This window comes from Cherax quadricarinatus, chromosome 38 (assembly GCF_038502225.1).
Source record: "Cherax quadricarinatus isolate ZL_2023a chromosome 38, ASM3850222v1, whole genome shotgun sequence".
In the NCBI taxonomy this organism is placed as follows: Eukaryota; Metazoa; Arthropoda; class Malacostraca; order Decapoda; family Parastacidae; genus Cherax; species Cherax quadricarinatus.
In genome coordinates, this window is record NC_091329.1 from 1,079,260 (window position 1) to 1,105,168 (window position 25,909).

The window sequence follows — 25,909 nt, forward strand, 5'->3', positions numbered from 1 at the left end:
TTGTTATTTCCTTCCATTTTCTTTTTTCGTTTCTTGCCACTAAAAAATCACCTGGAGTTGGGTTGTCGTAGCTACTATTGTTTGTCTTGTGGGGTCTGTGCCTCCTGGTCCCTTTTAGATGGTATGCAGGGCACTCGATGTTGTAACACTGCTTCTGGAGGACCGAGGAGTGGCACATTTTTGGGTGAAAGTGACTTTTTTGGGTTATCCTAGGTTCTCTACACATATGCTGCTATGTATGATAATTCTATGTAACTGTATTGTGTATACCTGAATAAAAAAATTTACTTAACGACACACTCCTTTAGACAGGAGGTCGCTAAATTTTTTGGAATGCTCAAAGTTGAATGTCCCATTTTTTTCCCTGTTATTCCATGCTTACAGATGCCCCAAGCATAATATTTGTACAAATTCACCTTTGGTTGAGAATTGTTGGGAGGTGTGTTGTCAATTTCTGAAGGTTCTGGGACTGCACTATAATCCTCAGTATCCAAGCCAGGGCCACCCCGTCCTGGATTCCATCTACTTTCCCCCTCATGGAAGGTTCCTTGATGTTGGTGAGGGGCTCTTGATTTAGGGAATTGGATCTGTGCTCCAGTTCCCCGAACTAAGCCTGAATGCCTTCCACATCCCCCCTCCCCTGGGCGCTGTATAATCCTACGGGTTTAGCGCTTCCCCCTTGATTATAATAATAATAATCCATCTACTTTCCCCAGTAGAGGAAGAAGGAGACTCCTCTCCAACATCTGTACTGTGGGCCACGGTCTTGTGCAATGATGGTTGTATATTTACGGTTTTAGATGGTTGTATATTTACTGTTTTTGTGGTGGGAAGGGGAAGGGGAAGCGCTAAACCCGGAGGATTATACAGCGCCTGGGGGGGGGGGGGGGTGGAAGGCATTCAGGCTTAATTCTGGGAACTGGAGCACAGATCCAATTCCCTAAATCAAGAGCCCCTAACCAACATCAAGGAACCTTCCTTGAGGGGATTGTTTGAAACAACTCGAGGATGCATCTTCTGATTGGCTTCAAACTTTTATCACTTATGTATGGTTTACCTGGACAATTTTATTAAGGAAACTGGTTTCACTGCAGCAACTGGAGGGGTCCTCTGATATTTTTCAAACCTTAAATTACTCGTTGATACATCGTATTTAAATGTCTAGATATTTAGCTACATTAAAAATTTATACCTCAATTACTGGGAGCGCTTGAGGTTTCTAAACCTGTATTCCCTGGAACGCAGGAGGGAGAGATACATGATTATATACACCTGGAAAATCCTAGAGGGACTAGTACCGAACTTGCACACGAAAATCACTCACTACGAAAGCAAAAGACTTGGCAGACGATGCACCATCCCCCCAATGAAAAGCAGGGGTGTCACTAGCACGTTAAGAGACCATACAATAAGTGTCAGGGGCCCGAGACTGTTCAACTGCCTCCCAGCACACATAAGGGGGATATGTACTGAGGAAGACTGTAAGTAAATTTATTAAGGTACAGTTACACATAGTACAATTACATGGGTTTAGGTCATAACATTTATCATACATAATACCATACTTGTAAATTACCTACGATAATCCCTAAAAAAAAGTCAGTGATTTATTTCCATTGGGTTCTTTGTAATATATTATTAGCAACCTTGCTATTAGATACAGCAGAAATCAAGAATAATAATTATAACTATAAAAATTAATACATATAAGTAACATTAAGTTTGCCCGAAATGCTGTATATACAGAGGGGCTTTTGACATGTACATCCAACTATTATATTTCTTTGTACAATCATGTATCATGTCAAAATAAACTATTATTATTATTATTATTATTATTATTATTATTATTATTATTATTAGAATTGCGTGAAAATCAGTCAAGATAAAAGGACGTACAATAGGAATGTAGTGAACTGATTAATATACGTGAAGGCAGCCAGCAAATACATCTACTTTACTAAATACTCATTATGAATACGTGTTGTATGACCCTTGTGGGTTTAGTGCTTAGTTGTGATTATAATAATAAATAAAACGAGATACAACAGGAATTTACTGACTGCAGCCAGAAAATACACCTACTTAACTAAATACTCATCACGGAAGCCTCGGTATTTATTTTTTATTTATTTATTTCCAATTTGTGCACACACACAGACAAAAAAAAAAACCTCCCCTACACCAAACATACCGAATTATAACAAAATTGATATAAGTTGGACAGGCCCAAAATTATAAAGAACCCCAATGGAAATAAGTCCCCTCAAGGAAGGTTCCTTGATGTTGGTGAGGGGCTCTTGATTTAGGGAATTGGATCTGTGCTCCAGTTCCCCGAATTAAGCCTGAATACCTTCCACATCCTCCCCCCAGGCGCTATATAATCCTCCGGGTTTAGCGCTTCCCCTTAATAATAATAATAATAATAATAATAATAATAATAATAATAATAATAATAATAATGGAAATAAGTCACTGTCTGACTTTTTTGGGTTATCCCAGGTTCTCTACACATATGCTATGTATGATAATTCTATATAACTATTCATGTATACCTAAATAAAGTAACTTACTAACATAGTATATTGATCATGGTAGTAGTGCGCCTGAGCCACTGTAGTTGACGCAGCAACACTCTCCTCACTACACATATAATACCACATATATTTCTTTATTAACTCCATCTTGCTCTCACCTGGCTGCTCTAGGCACCACCCAACAAGTAAGACAATGTTTCACTTGCTTTGTCTTACACTTTATAGCAGACAAGTGTAGGGAAGAGTAATATTAGTTGTAACGTGTGTGTGTGTGTGGGACTGATGAATGAAACTGGAGAAATATATTTAGTAATAGGTGCACATAAGTATAATTATCATACATATAAATTACCTGGGATAACCCCAAAAAGGTCAGTGTGGCTTATTTCCACTGGGGGTTCTTAGATTTCCACTGGAGGCCCTTGATTTTTATAGGTCCTTGATTTTTCCTCCTTTCCTTTCCCATGTTATCAGTATCACGTTAGTTATCAGTGATGCTGGAGGAACACCACAACCTTCCAACTGTCTTACACATTATTATTCACCTGTGCTGTATAATCCTCCGGGTTTAGCGCTTCCCCCTTGATTATAATAATAATAATTATTCACCTGTGGTAACGTGTGCAAGTATATCTTGTATTCACAACTGTGTATTTGACATCTATCTACTACAAGACATTCCTGTTTTTTTATTTCTACAAGTATATACTTAGCTGATATCAATAACATATATGGTTATTTCACCCTGAATAACTTAACAAAGTCAAGTAATATATGGCTTAATTTCCACCGGGGTTCAGGAACTACCCCATCCAATAGTTTTAATTAAAATTGTGCATAAACTGAAGACAATTATTACGGTGGGAAAAACTTGATGTGGTCTGAAACTAACCAATTTTTTTTACGTGAAAAAGCTATTAACTATTTTTCTATACATCTAAGTGTAGGTGGACTGAAAGACTGTTACTCAAGAAAATAATTCGGACTGTGTGAATTGGGTGTATTAGGTCCTATTTATAAGAGTTGTATATTTTTTGGGTGTAACTATTGATAATTATTATACAAATACATTACGATATATGTAAGTAATTTTGGTTCATCTTACATATTGCAAACAGTAGTGTACAAAAGTGACATTATGATAACTTAACCTAGGATATCCCCACAATTTTCCAGAACTAAAGTTTCCATCAGGGTTAAGATTTTGTTCAGATTTTTAATCCTATTTATCAGTTGAGGATGTTATCAACCAAGCCATGAGCACTGTATTGTCTATCTTATATGGACTTGCAAACAGTTATAATTCATAGGTATTATTCTAGGTCAGCTTCCATGTAGGTATAGCACTTCTCATTTTGATTATAATAATTATTAATCTACATCAGCTTACATCTATTTGTATATGTCTACAGTCTTCTGGTATTATATTTTGGCACTTCCTTACATGTAATATTAATAATAATAAAATTGTAATCTAGGCTAAGGTTTACAACTACATCTCAAAGGAACTCGGGCATTAGATTACATTTTACAATGCATGCAGCCGGTGTGCACCATGAAATAGATGAGCATTTATTGAGGTAATTGTTTTGCTGGGAGATATTAACAAAATTATTATATTAATTTTGGTAGAGGAATGTGTCAGAGCCAATCACTGTTTAGTATTAATTCGCATCATGCTGGCTGAACGTAAGAAATACGTGCCAGTATTGATGGTCAGGGTAAGGTTAAGTTACGTTAGGTTATTTAGGTTGGTTTCGTTAGGCTTGGTTATGCTTTTTACCCTTTTGCACCCCTCGAGAAAGGGTCCTTGATGCTGGTGAGCGGCTCTTGATCTAGGGCATTGGATTTGTTCTCCAGTTCCCTGAATTAAGCCAGACTGCCTTCCACATCCTCCCCACAGGTGCTGTATAATCCTATGGGTTTAGCTCTTCCCCCTTGATTGTAATAATATTAATAATAACTTGTAATAATAATAATAATAACTGTAAAACAAATTTGCATTGTATATGTCAGAATTAATGGCCAAAAATCTGCCAAGTAGCAGTCTGGTACTTTTATCATAATCTAATATGTGAGATAAGATTTGTTTGGATTTTTAACCAGAGGGTTAGCCACTCAGGATAAAGCAAGAAAGTCAGTGTCATCAGGGACTGTCTTGTCTTATTTCCATTGGGAACCTTTTAATCTTGTCTCCCAGGATGTGACCCACAGCTGTCAACTAACACACAGGTACCTGCTTACTGCTAGATGAACAGGGACAGCAGATGTAAGGGAACATACCCAACGTTCCCACCTATGCTGGGAATTGTACCAAAGGCACTCAATGTGTGAGGCGAGTGTGCTACCAACCGGTCCAGATGGATATTTAATATTTTAACAAATAGTGCCCAAGTGGAATAGTGAACAGGGAGAAATATGAGACTGCCATAGTGAAAAGCTGTTGTTCCCCAAGGTACAATATTTACCCCTGTTTTCATGTTCTCATATATGACAGTCATAAATCATAGCACCATATGATCCATTGTAGACGATACTAGAATCTATATGAGAGTGACATCTGTAGAAGACACAGCAAACCTCCAAGCTGACATAAATATAGTCTTCTAATGGACCATTAAATTGCATAATGTCATTTTTCCTAACTACAACGTGAACTTTTCCAAATCACCCTAAAGCTCTCTGGTGTTCTAAAAGTCTACCTAACAGTGATCCCTATGAAATGTCAGTTTTAACTGATCTTCCTTATGACTTCTCTTTATTTATGTAATTTTGACTGTATAGTACTGTATTGCTCAACTCTGCCTGGCTCTAAGAAAGATACTGTGATACAGTGCTCACCTAGTTATGGTTGCAGGGGTCAGGTCACAGCTCCTGGCCCCTGGCCACTTGTGTGTGAAACTTTGTCAGTGACTTTCCAAAGTCTAAGTTTATATAACTGGAATTGTACTTCTTATTAAGTAAACATTTATGCTTTAAATGCAAAATTAAAAGTACTGCTTGCTTTACTTAGTTTTTATACATACATTGGAACCTGGATAAAATAGCAGATTTGTATACTATATAACCAATTTTAAATTATTCTGGGGAGATTCGTCAACCAGTAGACATTAAAGCAGAATTTTGTTTTAACCCTTAAGCTGTTCAAACGTAGATCTATGTTCACGTGCGTAGCACTCAGACCTTGATTTTCCCCATTTGAAAGCATGTAAAAAAAACGTAGATCTACGTTTGGAGCCCCCCACACGTGGACGTAGATCTATGTTTGGACAGTTTAAGGGTTAAAATGTCATTTACCTGTTGTGCTGCTAAGCCCCATATAGCACATACCTTAATTAGCTCAACGTGTATGTTTAATGGGGTGTCTGATTAAAATAGCCATGAAGCGGACCAAATCTGCTCTACTGAACAGGTATCTGGTCCGGTCATGCAGTTAATAAAATGGGCCAACTCCGTTTAATCCATTTGAACTTTTCCCATGCAATGTGGCCTAAATCAGTTTGATATTGTCTGCATATGTGCTCACACTATCGTCATTTCATCTCCAATTTTCCCTTGTATTTACAGCATTTTTAATAATTTCATTAAAGTACAGTGTACAATTTTATAAACAATGACCTTTAAAGTAAGTAATGAAGCGTGACCTTAACTGTTAAGTAGAAACTTCAGTTAATGAGGAAGCTGGAGGCTTTTCATTGGCCTGGGAGTGTGTGAGCAAACAATTTTTGACGTTTGTAGAAGCAAGGAAAAACTCTTCATCTGCTGAAGAGGATCCCAAACGAGGGTCAAAATATACAGATCAATTGATTTCCTGATTTTCTGTATCCACGTGGGTTATTATTGAGCATTGACATGTGTTCAGTTACACTTTAGTTTTTCATATGCAATGAAGTACACTGTAGTTGCTATCCATTAAGCCTGAGCCATCTGTCTCCTCAGCCATCTACATTTGCTGAACTATTTAAATCTCCCATGCCATCTACATCTCCCTCACCATCTACCTCTGTCTCCCACACCATCTGCAGCATTACTGCTGGAGCTTTATAGCTCGAGCAGTAAAGCTGGAGCTTTATAGCTCCAGTTACTCAGAATGTTATTCTGGGCTAACACTAAGCCATATAGAAATACTGTACTGTATATACATACATCTGTAAGCTTATCTATCCACTAGAAAAGGTATGAAAATTACTGTACTGTACTTTTGTACTATACTGTACTTTTAACTTGTTTTCTTTTCAAGTACATTTAGAGGTAATACTCTATTGTACTCTAGTTTATTCTTAGTATGTCCTTGTAATCTGTCAATACAATGGACTAAGTGTTTTATTGGCCGTTTGTCATTGTCTGGTAGTTGATCTGTTAACTGGACTACATTTGCTTGATCAGATCTTTCAATATAATGGATTTTTTACTAAAGCAGATACCCCTTCCCTCTTTTAATCCATTTTATTGGATGTTCACTGCACTTTATTAAGATATTTTCATTAAATCCTTAATTTTACTTCAGGAGTTGACAGCAAGCCAACTTTTTTTATAATTGAATTGCGGATGGCAAAAATGGGGTGCTTTTAATATTATAATTGCAATAATGTACTGTATTTGTAATATATGCACAGTATTATAGTGGATGTTGAATTATGTAAGTTTGCTCATTAATAAAATATAAGATATTCTTTCACAGGAATTTGTAGCAAATTATATTTCAGAATTATGCCTGTAGTGATTTCAAAGTTCCTAGACATGATCATAAATTAGTGAGGTGATGACGGCTATCAGAGTTACTGCTACAACAGGGGAGAAAGAGATGTCAGGATGCCATTCGGATGCTTGTTTAAGAGAGAAAATGCTGCCACCATGAGTGACAAAGAACGGCGGGCCAAGTTGGGCCTAAAGGTGGTAATGGCCCAACAGAATCCTGAGCCCGTATATGACCTCACCGATTGTGCCATGCTTGAACTTCCACCCGACACTTTTATTATGTGTAGATTGTTGCAGAAAACAGTTCTTTTGTTAAAAGATAATTCTTTAACATCACTTGAAAAAGGAGGTAGACTTCAGGAGCTTGAAGGATTAGAATTCTTAGATCTTACAAATAATAAATTTTCTCATCTTCCTGAGTCTATCAATAAGCTTAAGAACCTCAAGGTTCTGAAACTTAATAACAATAAACTGAAAAGTTTACCTTTGTCAATTAGTGAACTGACAAAATTAAGTGAACTTTATTTGTCCTCAAATAAGTTTTCCAAAGTGCCTGTAAGCATCTGTGCCTTGCCCAAACTGCAAATGTTATCCCTTAGTGGGAATAACATCTCTGTACTGCCAAAGGAGTTTTGTAATTTACAAAGTAGTCTTTGTAAACTGGAAATTGACTCAGACAAACTTAAGTCTCCACCTCCTGCAGTGGTGGCAGAAGGTACAGAAGCAATCATGCGTTATCTTTGTGAAGAACATGGGTTCACATATGATGGGATTTCTGAGTCAAAAGAGGACCTTACAGAGTGTGCCTCTCCACATGCATATACTACAAGAATTGAGCCATATGAAGATGATCAGGTATTTCTTAGCTACATGTGTAGAAAAGATGAGAAAGTTAAAGCCCAGTTGGCTGTAGAAGAAGAATTTCAAGCTAAGGAACAGCAGCAGCTAGCCCATATGTTACAGGATATGAGTAATAATAAACAACATCTTTTAGAAGGTATTTCTCAAACTCCTGTAGAAGCCATGGAGTATGAAAGAAAGAAACTAAAACTTATGCAAGAACAGTACAATATAGAAGAAAGTATGCGTGCAGAACAGGCAGAACAGCTGGAAAAATATTTGGCATCATCAAGTAACAAAGAATCTTTAATCAGTGAACTAACTACCCAACAAGCTAATTTGGACCTTGAAGTGGAAGGTCTGGTGACAGCTAAGGAAAAAGAACGACATAATTTATTAAGAGATTTGGCATCTACAGAGCAAGAGACTGCTGCTGCTCTTCAGGAGCTTGTTAATTCTACTGCCTCTCGGAGAAGTGAGGAGTTTCTGTGCTTGCTTCACGATCAAGAGCAAGAAATGCAGTCGTTGCTTTCTGGTATTGTGGAAGCGGCATCTGAGCTACGTCATTCAGAGGTGGTTGCAGCAATGAAGAGTGTGCTGATTGAGGAAGCGGCTGCAGAACAACGACGACTTGCTGTGCAAGAGGAACAGGGGGCTCGAGTTTGTGCTCTGCTGGAAGAGGCTGATCTAGTCAACTCTCATCTCAAAGGAGTACTAACATCGCGCTTAGCTGATCAAGAGGAATGGGCTTCTACTTTGCTCAAGGATGAAGAATGTCAGGCTGCTGCTTTTAGACTACTACTACTCAAATCTGATCTACATCGCAATAATATTCTCAGACAGGTAAGGAATACAAATGTTAATACGTTATTGATTTATCTTACATTGCACTTGTAACTATAATACTTATTTCAATATGTAGTGAAATAAGCAGAGATCATTGAGCCACCCTCATAGTGTACATATTCACATCCACTCATCCACAATCACAGCAGTTCATCCACCATCACATAGACTCATCCATCATATCCACTTATCCATTGGCACATCCATTCATCCATCATCATCTTCACTCACCCACTATCACATCTCATCTACCAGCACATCAACTCATCCATATCCATCATCACATCTATTCATCCACCGTCATAGCCATGCATTTGCCATCACATTCAGTTATCCACCAGTGCTTCCACTCATCTATCATTGCATCCACTTGTCCACCATTGCATCCCCTCAAATATCATATCCACCAACAAGACTGGAGCTGGTCTGTACATTTGAAGCATCAAATGTAGGAGAGAGAATTAAGAGTAATATTCATATGCTGGTTAAAGATATTGTAGTGTATACTGATTAATTTGGATGGAGACAAATTTGGAGTTAAGTAGATGTAGACATGTGGGAGTGGTGTTTGCTGAAAGTGTTAGTTATTCTTAAAAATGGAATTACTGACTACATACTGCTGGAAGACTGCCTGTATATTATGCAGTGGAAGTGCTTTATAAGGGAATGTGAGTGAATGAAAGCATACTCATTATTTGATAAATCATCTTTGCATTGTGAGTAGTAATGGAGTAGTACTGCAATATGGAAGAATTTTTGCTTAGAAATTAAAATTAGTAATTTGAGGAGGTGCATGGGTATGAGGCTGTGTTGGTTGTAGATCATTATATTTCACACTGTAAGAGCAGAAATATAATTTATAGCTAAAAAAAGAATTTCTTTATATCCTGATATATTGTGATTTTGAGTTTCAATACATTGTCTTTTATTTTTCTATAAACTATAACTTTTCCTGTTTAAATATTTGAGTTTTGAATACATGTATATAACGATGTTATGAATTACAGATTGGCCAGATAGAATATGAGTTGGCGCGCCTTTCTTCATTGGAGGTACGAAAGAGGAAGTATGGTATTAAATATGGGTCGAGCACAATGTTGGAGCAGCGAGCTACTCTAGTTGGTTTGCTAAAATCTCTCTTGGATGAGAAGAATGAGCGTGAAGCTCAGTTGATGGAATGGCTAGCTCAGCTAGAAGACTCTAGAACTCCAGATGTACCTGAGGAAGAGTTTTGGCTAGTCCAGTATCAGCGACTTCTGTCTCTGAAACCTGCTGGTTTGGCTGAAGCTGAAGCCCAATTAGAGCCTAAAGTACGAGAAGTTCTTTGTGCTGCTAATGCTCTTGATTTAACACCAGTGTTTGCTCATAATTCAATTACCTTCTCTCGTTTAATGGATCTCACAGAAGAGGATGCGTCAGAAATGGGTATTGGACCAGCAACTTATCGCAGTTTGCAACGTGCTTTACAGAATCATTTAGCTGCCTCAAAGCTTCAAGACCAAATTCCTTCAGCTCCACTTGAAGCAGACTTGCCCTTTGCTCCTTCAGCTCCTGAGATAGATAAGAGAGAGATGCCAAGTATGCCGGCTTTTGAAGATGGAGAGGCAGAGGCATCTGCTCTACCTTTTGATGGGCAGTTTGTTGAAGCTGAGTGTGTGGTATGCTTAAATTCAGCATGTGAGGTTGTGTTTTTGCCATGTGGCCATGTTTGTTCTTGTGCTGGGTGTTGCACTCCACTTCTTATATGTCCAATGTGCAGGTCTCCAATAATCAGTAAGATTCTTCTTACCTATTAATTGTGCTCATATCTTCCTGAACTTAGTCATTGCCAAATATTATAGTTACACTTAAATATTTCAGAGGCAAGATGAGCCCAGTGAATGTTGAATATTCAGCTATTTAATACGTACTGTGTAAGAAGCATTTTTTTTCTACCCCAAATGGTCTGAATGCCATTTTTTAGTAATTTTGGATGGATTTGTAAATCTTTTCTCATTTTTCATGAAGCCTCATATTGTTTTATAGTTTTTACTAGATAAACTCCTTAGCGTGAAGTGTTTTTATAAGAAACTTATTTTAACAAATGTTATTAATAGTATATCAATTTAACTCTAGTGATTACTTGCAGTCCAGACAAAATATTTTGTTATGGATATAGAGGCATATTGCCAAGAGGTATGAGTATAATGACACAGTATATTGAATAAGCTTTTACTGGAAATATTTTTCATTCAGGATTGAGCTTTATCAGGCTCAACCCTGAAATAAATGTAGTCCTAATAAAGGCTTATTCTGTATATTATTATTATTACATTTTCTCTTAAATTGATACTTTATTAATCTTGAATGCAACATTGACCTCTTATTAAGAGTCAGCACAACTCTTGACTGTTACACCCTATCATTAGTTGCATACCCTATACAAAATTAATACTTAATGTCCAATTAAAATATGGCTTAGAGCTAGTCTAGAGCATAAATATCCTTACATTAGAGGTACATTTCATAAATATGATGCACACACATTATTTTACTTTTATCATTTAAATTAGGTTGGTGGGAGCACATGGACCTGACCTACCATAACTTTAATGTTTAAAGTAAAATATTACCTTGGTAGGAAATACACCTTTAACCCTTTCAGGGTTTCGGCCATACGCACCAGGGTTTTTGACGTACTAGTACGCCTAAATTCTAGCGCCCTCAAATCTAGTGAGAGAAAGCTGGTAGGCCTACATATGAAAGAATGGGTCTATGTGGTCAGTGTGCACAGTATAAAAAAAATCCTGCAGCACACAGTGCATAATGAGAAAAAAAAAACTTTGACCATGTTTTTGGATTAAAACAGCGACTTTGCACTATATTTTCGTATGGTATTTATTGTTGTATTCTAGTTTTCCTGGTCTCATTCTATAGAATGGAAGACATATTACAGAAATTGAGATGATTTTGACTGATTTTATAATGAAAAGTACCTTGAAATTGAGCTCAAAGTAGCAGAAATGTTCGATTTTTACCGAAGTTCAAAAGTAAATAAATCAAGCTAAGCTTGATTTATTTACACGTCAACTGGTGAGTCTAATATTCTTTCAAAAGTGCGCCGATATTATTTATACCATTTTTTACACTACTGCAGTAGTCTGTATAACAGTAAATCTTCTATTTTTTGTGAGAATAAAAATTCAAAGTGGAAAGCAAAAGAATGTAAGAGGGGTGTTGGGACGTGACTAATGAACAGAGGAAATGTCATTTTAGTGCCAGGAATGTCCTTGTTTATTCTGGACCCTATTTGGAAATTGGCATCTTTTGAAATTTGTGTGAAATTGGCAAAATTGCTAAATTCTGACCACTGTATTGGATACTTGAAATCAGTAAATGGGTGGTTTCTTGCACTCATTTGATAGAAAAAATGGAGTTCTAGCGAAATATTCATGATTTTTGTCGACTAATACAGTGGAATTGGCCGAAAATAGGGCTCAAAGTGGGCAAAATCGCCGATGCGTAAACATCGTCGAGACCGCTAACTTTGCGAGAGCATAATTCCGTAAGTTTTCCATCAAATTTCATACTTTTGGTGTCATTTTGATCAGGAAAAGATTCTCTATCTTTTCATGAGAATTTTTTTTTTTTTTTTTTTTAATTTGGGCAACCCTGAGAATAAGTCTGAGAGGGCCTGTGGACCCTGAAAGGGTTAATGTACAGATATTAGTTATGTTCTCTCTTTCTCGTAGCTGTAAGTCAGATTATTACTTGATGAGCATTGTCACTATTGTATTACATGTGTGAATGAGGACTGGTAAATGAGTAGCATTTAAAGATTCTTACTCTTTTAGCACATTTAAGAAGTTATAAATATAGTTGTATATACTATACTATGTATGGTAGACTCTCATAACATGGTTATGTTCCTTAAAAAGCATGTGTTATGAGAAATCTGCATTATGTAAATGGAAAAATATAAGGGAGAAGAAGGATTAGGTTCTTGGGCCTCCAAAAGAATCACAGATTACCTAAAACTATTTTCTGTCATTTATTTATTTATTTATTTATTTATTTGAACATGATACAGTGAAATACAAAAGAATACAGTTAAATGCAGCATGCCAAAGCCACTTGAATGCATAGCATTACGGGCAGGCTTAAAATTAACTTAAGATTAACTAAGCAATGAAGTATTCAGTGGTAAAACATTATTGTAAACAGATAAGCACAAATGAGTATTACAAAAACAGTTCGTATGATTGCATGCATTGCTGTACAAACAGTATTTATTTATTTATTTATTTATTTAAATTTTAGTTGGTAGTACTTGTTTGTCTTGACATGCATAAAGAGGTTGGGGTGCCAGGGCCTATGGGGGGAGGGGTTCAGCCAGTACATTGGTCCAGGGCCTGGCTGTGAATCTCTGAAGGGGCCCCATAGTCATAGATGTTTTATTTTTATTTTTTCCATTTGATTTTTTGGGTAATTTCAAATATTTTTACTTTGAAGATTGAGACACTTATGCAACATATGGGAATCTTTATTGAGGAAATGTTTCACCACACACTGGCTTCATCAGTCCAATACAAAGCAGAAAGGTGTAAGGAGAGGAGGAGTTTGAGGTAATCAGTCCCTCAGTCTGGAGTCAATGTATTCAGTCCATCAGTCTTGTAGAATGTACAGCATAGGGCCGTAGACGTGGCGTATATACTGTAGTCAGGTGAGGCGAAGCAGGAGGCATGGTCATAGTGGAACCATCCACTAATCTAAATAGGTCTTTTTCCAAAGGTTGGACAAGTTTTGAAGAATTCTTTGTATCAAGATCCCTATGCTGTACATTCTACAAGATTGATGGACTGAACACATTGGCTCCAGGCTGAAGGACTGATTACCTCAAACTCCTCCTCTCCTTATACCTTTCTGCTTTGTATTGGATTGATGAAACCACTGTGTGGTGAAACGTTTCCTCAGTAAAGATTTTCATATGTTGCATAAGTGTCTCAGTTTTCAACTTGTCCTTTTTTTTAAACCATTTATAATATTTTTACTTTACTTAAAAAAATAATTATGTAAAATCCATTTAGGCTGGGGACCTCAGCCAGCCCCCAGGGGCCCCAAAGCAGTCTTGTTCTGCCTTGCAAAATTTTTCTTGAGGCCCTGGGTGTGACACTCTTGTGCTGTGATAGATGACTGTAGCTCTTACAGTGTAAGGCATCAAATACAGTCATGCACCACCATGTAGCTAATTAAAATTAATACCTTCAGTATTCTCAGAGATTCATTCTTGCCATCTCTAGCATCATTAGTAAATCATCCAGAGATGAGATGAAGTACCAAAAATACCAAAAAATCATTTGGTAAACACAGAGTAAGACATCATGCATAGTCATGGACCACCATGTGAGCATATTAAAATTAACACTTTCTTTAATACTGTAAAGTACTTTCAGAGATAAATGTTTATTCTTTGTGGCACTTGTAGTATCCTAGTATTTCTCTTGGATGTCATGGCTAATATTCAGAGACGAGATGGGGGTGATAAAAAATCCAAACTTGTCTTAATCATGCACATCTGAGTAAGGTATGGTGCACATCCATGAGACAGTTGGAGCATGGGAGGTCATTTACATTGTACTGTATGACAATAAGTCTTCACTCCAAAAACAATAATTCTGCTGTAAGCTGAGGGAGGGGAAAATTCTGTATCTCACAGTGTGTTCTAATAGGAATTAGCATGCAACATGGGCTAATGATTATTTCTCAAATAAATGGCATGGTAATGCATGCTATGCTGATTTTTTCCTAACAATGCTGGAATGGAAAATACAATTTTCATTAGTGTTTTATTGATAATGTGCTACATGAATGTGTTATGTGAGAGTCTACTGTATATTGAAAAAATAGGACACTTTGAAGTTGTATAAGGAATTTGATTTTATCTATAAAACCTCGTCAACCTTTCTCATGTTTATATTTTATACTTTTTACAGTGCTTTCAGTACATCATGTGTACAGTATTTTTAATATCTTCTTACTGAATATGAATGAGGAAATGCTATACTGTTCTCATAAATTGGTTGGCTGGCTTTGCTAAAGGAAGCACATGATGAATATTGTTGTTTTACTCTATTGTGTAATGGATCTTAGACTACATTTACAAGATAAACCATTACAAGGCTTACACTACTGCACATTTTCTACCTTTATATAATCTTTTATATTTTATATGGTTCATCTCTTATGTGTGTACTTTCCAATTTATGCATACCAAAATAACCCTCGATATTTATATACATTTCTTAAGGTAGAACTCCTCTAGCTTGTGAATTATTACAAATGACTAAATTGATGTAATCAGATTCCTTCTTTATACTATGTAGAATCTAAACTTTCTTTTTTGATGGTAGCTATTTTTATATTATTTTATATCGGTTCACTCCTGCTTATATTATATCTTCAGGAATAAGAGGCCAAGCGAAAATGCTTAAAACATTCATTGAAAATATTAGTATTATTTAGCTACTACATCAATAAACAGTTGATGATACAGCAAAGTGTGATGAACACTTGTAAATGAAAGGTTAGTATCCATATGGATATCCATTTTGACCTCCAGCTGAAGGGAATCTCAGTTGGAAGTCAAAATATAATGGATAATCCATTATACTTCTCTGTCTCCATTTGGGTTTTTTTTTTTAACACTTCAGCCATTTCCCACCAAGCTAGGGTGACCTAAAAAAGAAGAAACACTTTCATCATCACTCGCTCCATCACTGTCTTGCCAGAGGTGTGCTGGTACTCCAGTTGAAAAACAGCAAATATCACCCCTCCCTCAGAGTACAGACACTGTATTACCCACCTCCAGGACTCAAGTCTGGCTAACCAGTTTCCCTGAATCCCTTCATAAATGTTACCTCACTCACACTAATTTGGATATTGACCTTTCAGAATAATTGGTGCTTGCTCGCATAAAAAGTACTTAAGAGCAAACAGGAAGGTTTTATGTAAAAGTTTACAACCAAAGATATCAAGTAAGAAGAAGTGCGAATATAGACTAAGCAAAATATAATTTCTTTAGCAAGCAGTAATAATCTGCATTATAATTCTTTTGAGTGAATATGAGTCAAAGCTTAGATTTACTTGAAAGCTGGTCTGCACCTCCAATTTCAGCTGCATCCTCAGGAATATTCAAAGCTAAACACTGATCTGATTCAGAAACCAACCTGCAATTGCTGTTTAGCTATAACATGAGAATAATGCTCTTGAAGTTTGATTATTTTTGTGTGTGCTAAGTGCTAAACTGGAACTAAATGATGGCAAGAATAAGTAAAGTGTTAAGAAAAAATTAAGTATTTTTATGTACCTGCCATAGTGTACTGAAATTTTAACCCAAGTGTTGTGTAATCATATTGCCCAACTTTTTTTTTTTTTTTTGGAAGTAAAAGGCTATCTAGATTCATTAGAAAAAAGTTAATAATTTTTTTATTTTTTTGCCACTGCCATTACATGTATTTTTGTTGTCCATCAATTGTCTATTCCTTATTCCTCTCTTTTCATAGATGTTATTGTGGTAATGCATATTTCTCTTAAAGTAAAAAGCCAGTAGAGGCAGTCCTTGCTTTACAAGTAGAGTACTATACTGTATTTACTTTTTACAAGAATTCATTTTAGTGTGAGATATTAGCAAACAAACTTGTATAGCTAATGTGTGAACCTGTATATATTAATACTACTATGTCACTCACTGGGTTGAAGGTGGGACGAGGCTCTCACGCTAGTCACACCAGTTGATGGTGGTCAGCGTAAGTGCCTCGTTATTTTATTTTTATCATATACAGTGGAACCTCAAAAATCGAACGTATCACATATCAAACGTTTCGAAAGTAGGACCATTTTTTCGGACAAACTGTGTCCCTATTATCGAATAATCCCCTATTTTCGGACCACCGGGTACGGGACCTGTCTGCCGGCCCGCTCTGTCCGCGTCCCCATGCAGGCGCCATGAGCAGTCTAGCTTTGTTTATGCTTGAGTGAACACTAACCTGCGCTCTCATTCACGCATTTTACGATTATTTCGTTGTGTTTAGTGCTTGTGGGACTGTGAAATAAGCTGCCATGGGCCCAAAGAAACTTGCTAGTGGTACCCCTGTGGTAAAGAAAGTGAGAAGCACCATAGATGTGAAGAAGGAAATAATACAAAAGTATGAGAGTGGTGTGAGACTTGTTGAGCTTGCCAGGATGTATGGGAAAAATAAGTCAACCATCGGTTCTATCCTGTCAAAGAAAGAACAAATCAAGGATGCTGATGTTACGAAAGGTGTTAATATAGGGAGTGGATGAGGTGCCTTCTTCAAAGATTAAGGAGATTTGTGCGAAGTGGAATGATGTCCAAATGTTTGTGCAGAAGTACCACCCTGAGCAAGCTGAAACAAGCCATCTTTGCAACAAGTTCAGTGACAGAACCATGTCCCATTTTAGGGAAATGTTAAAGAGGCACCAGAAACAGAGGACTGTGGACAGTTATTTTGTGAGACAGGGGTCCAGTGACTCTCAAGCTGGTCCTAGTGGCATTAAAAGACAGAGAAGGGAAGTAACCCCAGAGAGGGCTTTACCTGAAGTCCTCATGGAGGGGGATTCTCCTTCCAAACACTAACCCCAACTCCCTCTCTCCTCCTCCCTATCTTCCAGATGCCATCACCAATCTTCAATAAAGATAAGTAAAAATGTTATTTTATATATACATATTACTATACATAATTAAAAACTATAGTATTTGTTGTATGTAAAACTGTAATTATCTCTATAAAATGTATGTTTTGTGTGAATATTTTTGGGTTTCTGGAACGGATTGTTTGTATTTCCATTATTTCTTATGGGAAATATTGCTTCAAATTTCAGAACTAGCTCCTGGGACGGATTAAGTTCGATTTTTGAGGTTCCACTGTATAACATTAGTTTGTTTGCTTCCTCCAAAATAAGGTCAAAGTAACCGTTTAGTAATAAGAAATGCGGAGAGTAAGGGAAATTATTATACGTGAAACAAAATTGGGCATATTTTGATGGTATAATACTCACCAAAAAAAAAGTGATCCTGTCACTCTTAACATCCAATTCCAAATCTTACCATTAATTTTTTCTATATAACCTTCTCGTCCATCTCTGATGATTATTCATGTCTGTTAACTTTTCTTTTTTAGTATTGGCTTTTTCTCACCAATGCTAAGTGAGTCGAAGACGAAAACACATTCACCATCATAAATGTCTTTATTTCTTGGTTTATTTTTCTTTTGGTTATTTCATAGTAGGCCTGGTCATTTTTTCTCTGAAACATACCTCTGTGTATATATTGTAAGTCTGAAGAGAAATGTGCTTCACTTTACCAGTGATTTTCTCATAATTCACCTCATTAAGCAATTCAATTTGTTTTGCAGGGATTGCCTATACTTTTCAGTGCAAAATAATAATATGCAATGTATTAGAACTTTCTTCTAGCCTCATTAGGACGGCACCTAGCAAAATTATGGTTGCTCACATTTGTCACATATACTGTATTAACTAGTTTCTGCATTAATAATAATATACCATAGTGTTGTAATAATAATGTGTGTTTAAATTTGTAAAAATAAATTAAAAACAGTTTAATGATTGTAATATTTATAAAGCAGTACTAAAAACAAACATTTAAAACTATCAGGAAGACAAGAAGGCTACTAAACTAAAGGAAATTGTAAGTGGGCAATAGGATCAGGCTTATGCATGTAACAAGCGTTAACATGTATCTCATGAAATTCGCATAAGAGTTTACATTGTATACTGTACTAATTTATGAAAGTTAAAATAGAAAACATACCTGGTACAAATAGTTTGTAAGATCGAAGTTGGTAAGTACTGTACTGTATTAGAAAGCTAGCATTAATATAGTAGTAATGATATAAATATAATTGATATTTAAATCTTTTTTCTTTTTAGTAGGCTATATGGGAAAAGGGGTTACTAGCCCATTGCTCCCGGCATTTTAGTTGACTTTTACAACATGATTTTAGTTGACTTTTACAACATGAGCTGTTGGAGTGTGAGCAGGGTAATATTTTGTGAAGGCATTCAGGGAAACCGGTTAGCTGGAGTTGAGTCCTGGAAATGGGAAGTACATACAATGCCTGCACTTTAAAGGAGGGATTTGGGATATTAGCTGTTTGGAGGGATGTCTAGGCTGTTGTATCTGAGTGCCTCTGCAAAGACAGTGATTATGTGTGAGTGATGGTGAAAGTGTTGAATGATGAAAGTTTTTTCTTTCTTTGTGGGTTTTTCTTTTTTTTGGGTCACCCTGCCTCAGTGGGAAATGGCTGATGTGTTAAAAAAAAAAAAAATTAAAACTTTTATCACAAAATGCAAGATAAGTTTTTCTTCATTTTGGTTCTAATGATCCATGAGGTATACAATGTATCCCCAGCCCATCACTTACCACCTGCCTGTGAAGAGACTTAACCAGTGTTTGCTCAGTATACCTACTTCTGCCTCATTTTCTTCCTTTTTTTCACTCCTGCTTTCTACGACCAGCTTCAGCCAGACCCCATTTTTCCCATTGGTATACCTGGAGAGGGCTTCGGGGATCAACGCCTCAGCGGCCTGGTCTGTGGCCAGGCCTCATGGTGAATCAGGGCCTTATCAACCAGGCTGTTACCGTTGGTAGGACGCAACCCGATGTACGAGCCACAGCCCGGCTGATCAGGTACTGACTTTAGGTGCCTGTCCAAAGCCTTCTTGAAGACAGCCAGGGGTCTGTTGATAATCCCCCTTATGTATGCTGGGAGGCAGTTGAGTAGTCTTGCACCTCTGACATTTATTGTGTTGTCTCTTATCATGCTAGTGGCACCTCTGCTTTTCATTGGGGGAATGTTGCATCATCTGCCAAGTCTTTTGCTTTCATAGGGAGTGATTTTCATGTGCAAGTTTGGTACTAATCCCTCAAGGATTTTCCAAGTGTATATAATCATATATCTCTCCCACCTGCATTCCAGGGAATACAAATCAAGGAACTTCAAATGTTCCCAGTAATTTAGGTGTTTTATCGCACTTATGTGCGCTGTGAAGGTTCTCTTTACGTGGTGAGCTAGACCACACAACAACCAGCTGTCAGTCCTACACTTTATCTATTGACTCTTCAACTATGACATCTTCAAGGCCAGCCTCATACTTTCTTGGTCACATTAGTACTCAGTGGGTGATCTTCCTAGCAGTGTTTGCATGAAATTACCACCTAATTTAATTCTCTAGTTTATAATTTGATTCTTTAGAGGACAAAATGTCTCCTGTTTATCCTTAGGTATACCTGGTATACTTCCACATCAGTGGCTGACCTAGGGGAGGGGTGCATTGGGGATGAATAACATTCCATCTTCCTTGGCCCTAGGCCTCTGGGGCTCTACTATTCAATAACCTATGGAACTAGCAGCTGACATCTATGTAGGAAAATTACATGGAGTAATTACTTCCTTTTCACACATGTATTATTCAGTCTTACAAGGATACAGTGTGCTGCTTATTTAGCTCATGTGATTTGGAAAGGGATTTAGGTACTTCCAGTTTCCATAATTTATTTCTGAAAATTAACAATGATAATTGGGAGAGGGTTAACTCTCCTCAACTTAATGAGCCGTACTTAGTATTTTTCCTGGACAGTGCTTCCTCACTTGACCAGAGTTGCATAGACTCCATTCCTAGGGAATGTTCATTTCCAGGGTTTAGCCTTTGAGTGACTTCCCACAGGAGTAGTTTCTCTGTCTTTACCAGCTCTCCCTTCTCTTGATCCTGAGGATGTAGAGTTGCTGACATTAACATAAAAAATAAAGGCAGCTCTCACACCAGGGAGGTAGTGGTTGCACCTCATGAATGACCCTCAAGTCCAGTTAAATGCTGATAAATTGTTAATTGTTTCTAAGGCAATAATTATTTATCAGTTACCAATACATTTAGTTTAAATGCAGAGATCAAATAGATTTCACAAGTTTAAGTTATATGCTCATGAAATAAATCTTTTAGTTATTCTCTATACTTTTGCAGTTTGAACATTTAAAAATCTGAATCTCATATTTTTTTAGCTTCTGAATTAATGTTTAACTAATTCTCCTAAATCTTAAACTTTCTTTAATTTTAGGTAAGAAGGTAAGGTATATTATTGATGATTTGGCATTGGATTTGACAAAGGTAAACAGAATTCTTTAATAATTTGTTGAAAAAAGAAAATGAAAATATTGTGTATTACAGGAAAAAGTACAGTACTGTAGTGTATGTATATCAGATACATTGTGCACCTTCATACTGTACATTGGAAGCGATCATTGAAACAGTAATGATAAAGGGCTGTTTTGACACGGTTATACAACAGTCACATAGAGAAAATAAACTTTATATTTGTTTCTTGGAAAGTAACATGTGAATGTTCCTTTCTACATAACAGGAGTATATGGCTAGCCAATAATCAGAGTTAGTCCAATATACTGCTATTAGTGTCATTCTTTTTCACTTAATGTATTGACATACATTAGTGACCAACTAAAATTGGATTTCTGGTTGTCCTCCCTTCGTAGGTGCTGCTTATGTGAAACAGTTCTTGCACACCTGTGTATTTGTTACACCAGACTTGCATATGGTCATCAAAAGGAGGGGTACCCAGTACAATTCTGCAAGAGTTGTTAGGGTGCTCTGATAGTCAATCATTTTACCTCTTGTTCCATTCTTTAAGAAGCATGCCGACTTCATTTTAGACATCTTTAACTCGCTGACATCCTCCTCTTGCTCTCCTCTCAGATAGTTCAATATAAGTAAGGATTCTCTCAGTGATTTTTTGACTTAACAACGATATGCTATACTGACTGTGATTCCTATTTGCCATTGTCCTTTCTTTAACACTTCTACTTTTTTCTCTACTATCCCCACACTTTTGCTGTATAGTTGTGAACTATTCCTTACAGGTTTAGTACTTCAAGAATACTTTAAAAATTCATGGAAAGGAAATAGACAAAGTAATTAAATGATGTTGGAGCCCTAGGTCATCTATTAAGTACATAATAAGGGATTATAAGACTAGCTGATTTATGCTTATATGTGAACAAACTCAGGCCAGAGTAAGACATATTTTTTGTAAATATAGTGTTCTTATTGTAATTATATTATTTAGATTCAGATGTTTAGAGTTTCTATAATAAGTCAAATAAAAGCACATACTAAGTATTAGCAAGGCATGACAATATAAACATGATTTCACACACAGTGGTTTACAATAAATCAGATAACACATTTTTTTAACAAGTGTTTCTGTGAAGCCATGTTCAGGGAAATGTTATGCTTAGGTTGTATTGCACATACACTCCACATCATTTCTCTAAGTGGTTCTATGCTGAGTGTGATATAGTGTATTGTGCGAGATATTTCTTTGTTGGTTATCAGAGAGCTTCAAACATTGTATAACTTAACCAACTGTGTAAAATGCCTGGTGGCTGTAATGGAAATTTTCTACTCTAAGTGTTATTTCTTAAATACAATGTTGAAAATGTTTTTCATACTGGCAAAATACTTGAATATGCATATTTGTCTAAATTGTCCTCAATATTTTACTCATTCTTTCATACAGATGCAGTAATTACACTAGATAACTGAAAGTTAAAAACATCCGTAAACTTAATGATTGATGTTTTTTATTTATATATATATATATATATATATATATATATATATACCATGCGTGTCGTATGAGGCGACTAAAATGCCGGGAGCAATGGGCTGGTAACCCCTTCTCCTGTATACAATTACTAAAAAAGAGAAGAAGAAAAACTTTATAAAACTGGGTTGCTTAAATGTGCGTGGATGTAGTGCGGATGACAAGAAACAGATGATTGCTGATGTTATGAATGAAAAGAAGTTGGATGTCCTGGCCCTAAGCGAAACAAAGCTGAAGGGGGTAGGAGAGTTTCAGTGGGGGGAAATAAATGGGATTAAATCTGGAGTATCTGAGAGAGTTAGAGCAAAGGAAGGGGTAGCAGTAATGTTAAATGATCAGTTATGGAAGGAGAAAAGAGAATATGAATGTGTAAATTCAAGAATTATGTGGATTAAAGTAAAGGTTGGATGCGAGAAGTGGGTCATAATAAGCGTGTATGCACCTGGAGAAGAGAGGAATGCAGAGGAGAGAGAGAGATTTTGGGAGATGTTAAGTGAATGTATAGGAGCCTTTGAACCAAGTGAGAGAGTAATTGTGGTAGGGGACTTGAATGCTAAAGTAGGAGAAACTTTTAGAGAGGGTGTGGTAGGTAAGTTTGGGGTGCCAGGTGTAAATGATAATGGGAGCCCTTTGATTGAACTTTGTATAGAAAGGGGTTTAGTTATAGGTAATACATATTTTAAGAAAAAGAGGATAAATAAGTATACACGATATGATGTAGGGCGAAATGACAGTAGTTTGTTGGATTATGTATTGGTAGATAAAAGACTGTTGAGTAGACTTCAGGATGTACATGTTTATAGAGGGGCCACAGATATATCAGATCACTTTCTAGTTGTAGCTACACTGAGAGTAAAAGGTAGATGGGATACAAGGAGAATAGAAGCATCAGGGAAGAGAGAGGTGAAGGTTTATAAACTAAAAGAGGAGGCAGTTAGGGTAAGATATAAACAGCTATTGGAGGATAGATGGGCTAATGAGAGCATAGGCAATGGGGTCGAAGAGGTATGGGGTAGGTTTAAAAATGTAGTGTTAGAGTGTTCAGCAGAAGTTTGTGGTTACAGGAAAGTGGGTGCAGGAGGGAAGAGGAGCGATTGGTGGAATGATGATGTAAAGAGAGTAGTAAGGGAGAAAAAGTTAGCATATGAGAAGTTTTTACAAAGTAGAAGTGATGCAAGGAGGGAAGAGTATATGGAGAAAAAGAGAGAAGTTAAGAGAGTGGTGAAGCAATGTAAAAAGAGAGCAAATGAGAGAGTGGGTGAGATGTTATCAACAAATTTTGTTGAAAATAAGAAAAAGTTTTGGAGTGAGATTAACAAGTTAAGAAAGCCTAGAGAACAAATGGATTTGTCAGTTAAAAATAGGAGAGGAGAGTTATTAAATGGAGAGTTAGAGGTATTGGGAAGATGGAGGGAATATTTTGAGGAATTGCTAAATGTTGATGAAGATAGGGAAGCTGTGATTTCGTGTATAGGGCAAGGAGGAATAACATCTTGTAGGAGTGAGGAAGAGCCAGTTGTGAGTGTGGGGGAAGTTCGTGAGGCAGTAGGTAAAATGAAAGGGGGTAAGGCAGCCGGGATTGATGGGATAAAGATAGAAATGTTAAAAGCAGGTGGGGATATAGTTTTGGAGTGGTTGGTGCAATTATTTAATAAATGTATGGAAGAGGGTAAGGTACCTAGGGATTGGCAGAGAGCATGCATAGTTCCTTTGTATAAAGGCAAAGGGGACAAAAGAGAGTGCAAAAATTATAGGGGGATAAGTCTGTTGAGTGTACCTGGTAAAGTGTATGGTAGGGTTATAATTGAAAGAATTAAGAGTAAGACGGAGAATAGGATAGCAGATGAACAAGGAGGCTTTAGGAAAGGTAGGGGGTGTGTGGACCAGGTGTTTACAGTGAAACATATAAGTGAACAGTATTTAGATAAGGCTAAAGAGGTCTTTGTGGCATTTATGGATTTGGAAAAGGCGTATGACAGGGTGGATAGGGGGGCAATGTGGCAGATGTTGCAAGTGTATGGTGTAGGAGGTAGGTTACTGAAAGCAGTGAAGAGTTTTTACGAGGATAGTGAGGCTCAAGTTAGAGTATGTAGGAAAGAGGGAAATTTTTTCCCAGTAAAAGTAGGCCTTAGACAAGGATGTGTGATGTCACCGTGGTTGTTTAATATATTTATAGATGGGGTTGTAAGAGAAGTAAATGCGAGGGTCTTGGCAAGAGGCGTGGAGTTAAAAGATAAAGAATCACACACAAAGTGGGAGTTGTCACAGCTGCTCTTTGCTGATGACACTGTGCTCTTGGGAGATTCTGAAGAGAAGTTGCAGAGATTGGTGGATGAATTTGGTAGGGTGTGCAAAAGAAGAAAATTAAAGGTGAATACAGGAAAGAGTAAGGTTATGAGGATAACAAAAAGATTAGGTGATGAAAGATTGAATATCAGATTGGAGGGAGAGAGTATGGAGGAGGTGAACGTATTCAGATATTTGGGAGTGGACGTGTCAGCGGATGGGTCTATGAAAGATATATATATATATATATATATATATATATATATATATATATATATATATATATAAAATATTTAAGTATTTCTAGAGATGAAAATTATATTGGAATTTTTTATCACACTATAACTGCATGCCATAATTTATTTGGCACTTTCATATTTCACATTGATATTAGCTTATAAAATGCATATAAAACAGTAGTGTATTTGTGTGGTTTTGTGTCCTCTAAAGACATGTTTTGCTTATTTTTAATAATCAGCAAAATAAATATTGTACTGTACATTAATTTCTGTCCTGGTAAAAAAAAATTTTGGCAACCAGAAAAAGTAATTAAGAAATGAGAAATATGTTAAACTAGTGAAGCTGTCAATACTGTAAATTAAAAAAGACACATTGCAGAATGAGCTTTCATTGGGACAATGTTTATGTCTGTTAGAGCTTTACCAAGTCATTCAATTTCACTACTGTCAAAGGGTTCGTTTTACGTAGGGTGTCAAGTCTTGACCTATAGGGAAAGTAGATGTTATAGTCTTGAGTGCATTTTTAATGTTAACTTTATATATTTCAGGAAATAAAATTCCTTTGTGTCACAGACTTCTGGACTCTAGGAAAATAAAACTTTTTATTCTTAATTGATTTATTTTTAAATTACATGCTATTAACAGCTATACACACCACTTCTATGAAGTAGTGTGTATAGTTTTTAATGTTTCTGGAATTGGAAGCAACTTTTAAAGCATCCTTTCTCATTATTTTTCTGAAGCTCAATGATACTGCTAATCTT

At 36.5% G+C, this 25,909-nt stretch overlaps 1 protein-coding gene across 6 annotated transcripts; it reads left to right on the plus strand.

The window, feature by feature from the left end:
* Positions 1–2,603: 2,603 nt before the first annotated feature.
* LOC128692934 (E3 ubiquitin-protein ligase LRSAM1) lies at positions 2,604–22,487 on the plus strand. Of its 6 annotated transcripts, none has more exons than XM_070091987.1 (3): positions 2,604–2,722; positions 7,219–8,918; positions 9,929–22,487. In XM_070091987.1, exons 2-3 carry the CDS (start codon positions 7,350–7,352, stop codon positions 10,715–10,717), a joined length of 2,358 nt encoding a protein of 785 aa, XP_069948088.1. In that variant the 5' UTR covers positions 2,604–2,722; positions 7,219–7,349; the 3' UTR covers positions 10,718–22,487. The 6 variants fall into 6 exon arrangements, with proteins under 6 accessions (XP_069948088.1, XP_069948090.1, XP_053638264.2 ...); XM_070091989.1 differs by having other exon boundaries at positions 2,610–2,722; positions 7,205–8,918; XM_053782289.2 differs by lacking the exon at positions 2,604–2,722 and adding an exon at positions 2,730–3,151.
* The last annotated feature ends 3,422 nt before the right edge of the window (positions 22,488–25,909 follow it).

What these genes read in the sequence shown, in the direction of transcription:
- LOC128692934 (XM_070091987.1), top strand. Translation starts at nt 7,350, where the DNA reads ATGCCATTCGGATGCTTGTTTAAGAGAGAAAATGCTGCCACCATGAGT. An exon ending in GCAATAATATTCTCAGACAG is followed by an intron (nt 8,919 to 9,928) that starts GTAAGGAATACA and finishes TATGAATTACAG; the next exon opens with ATTGGCCAGATAGAATATGA.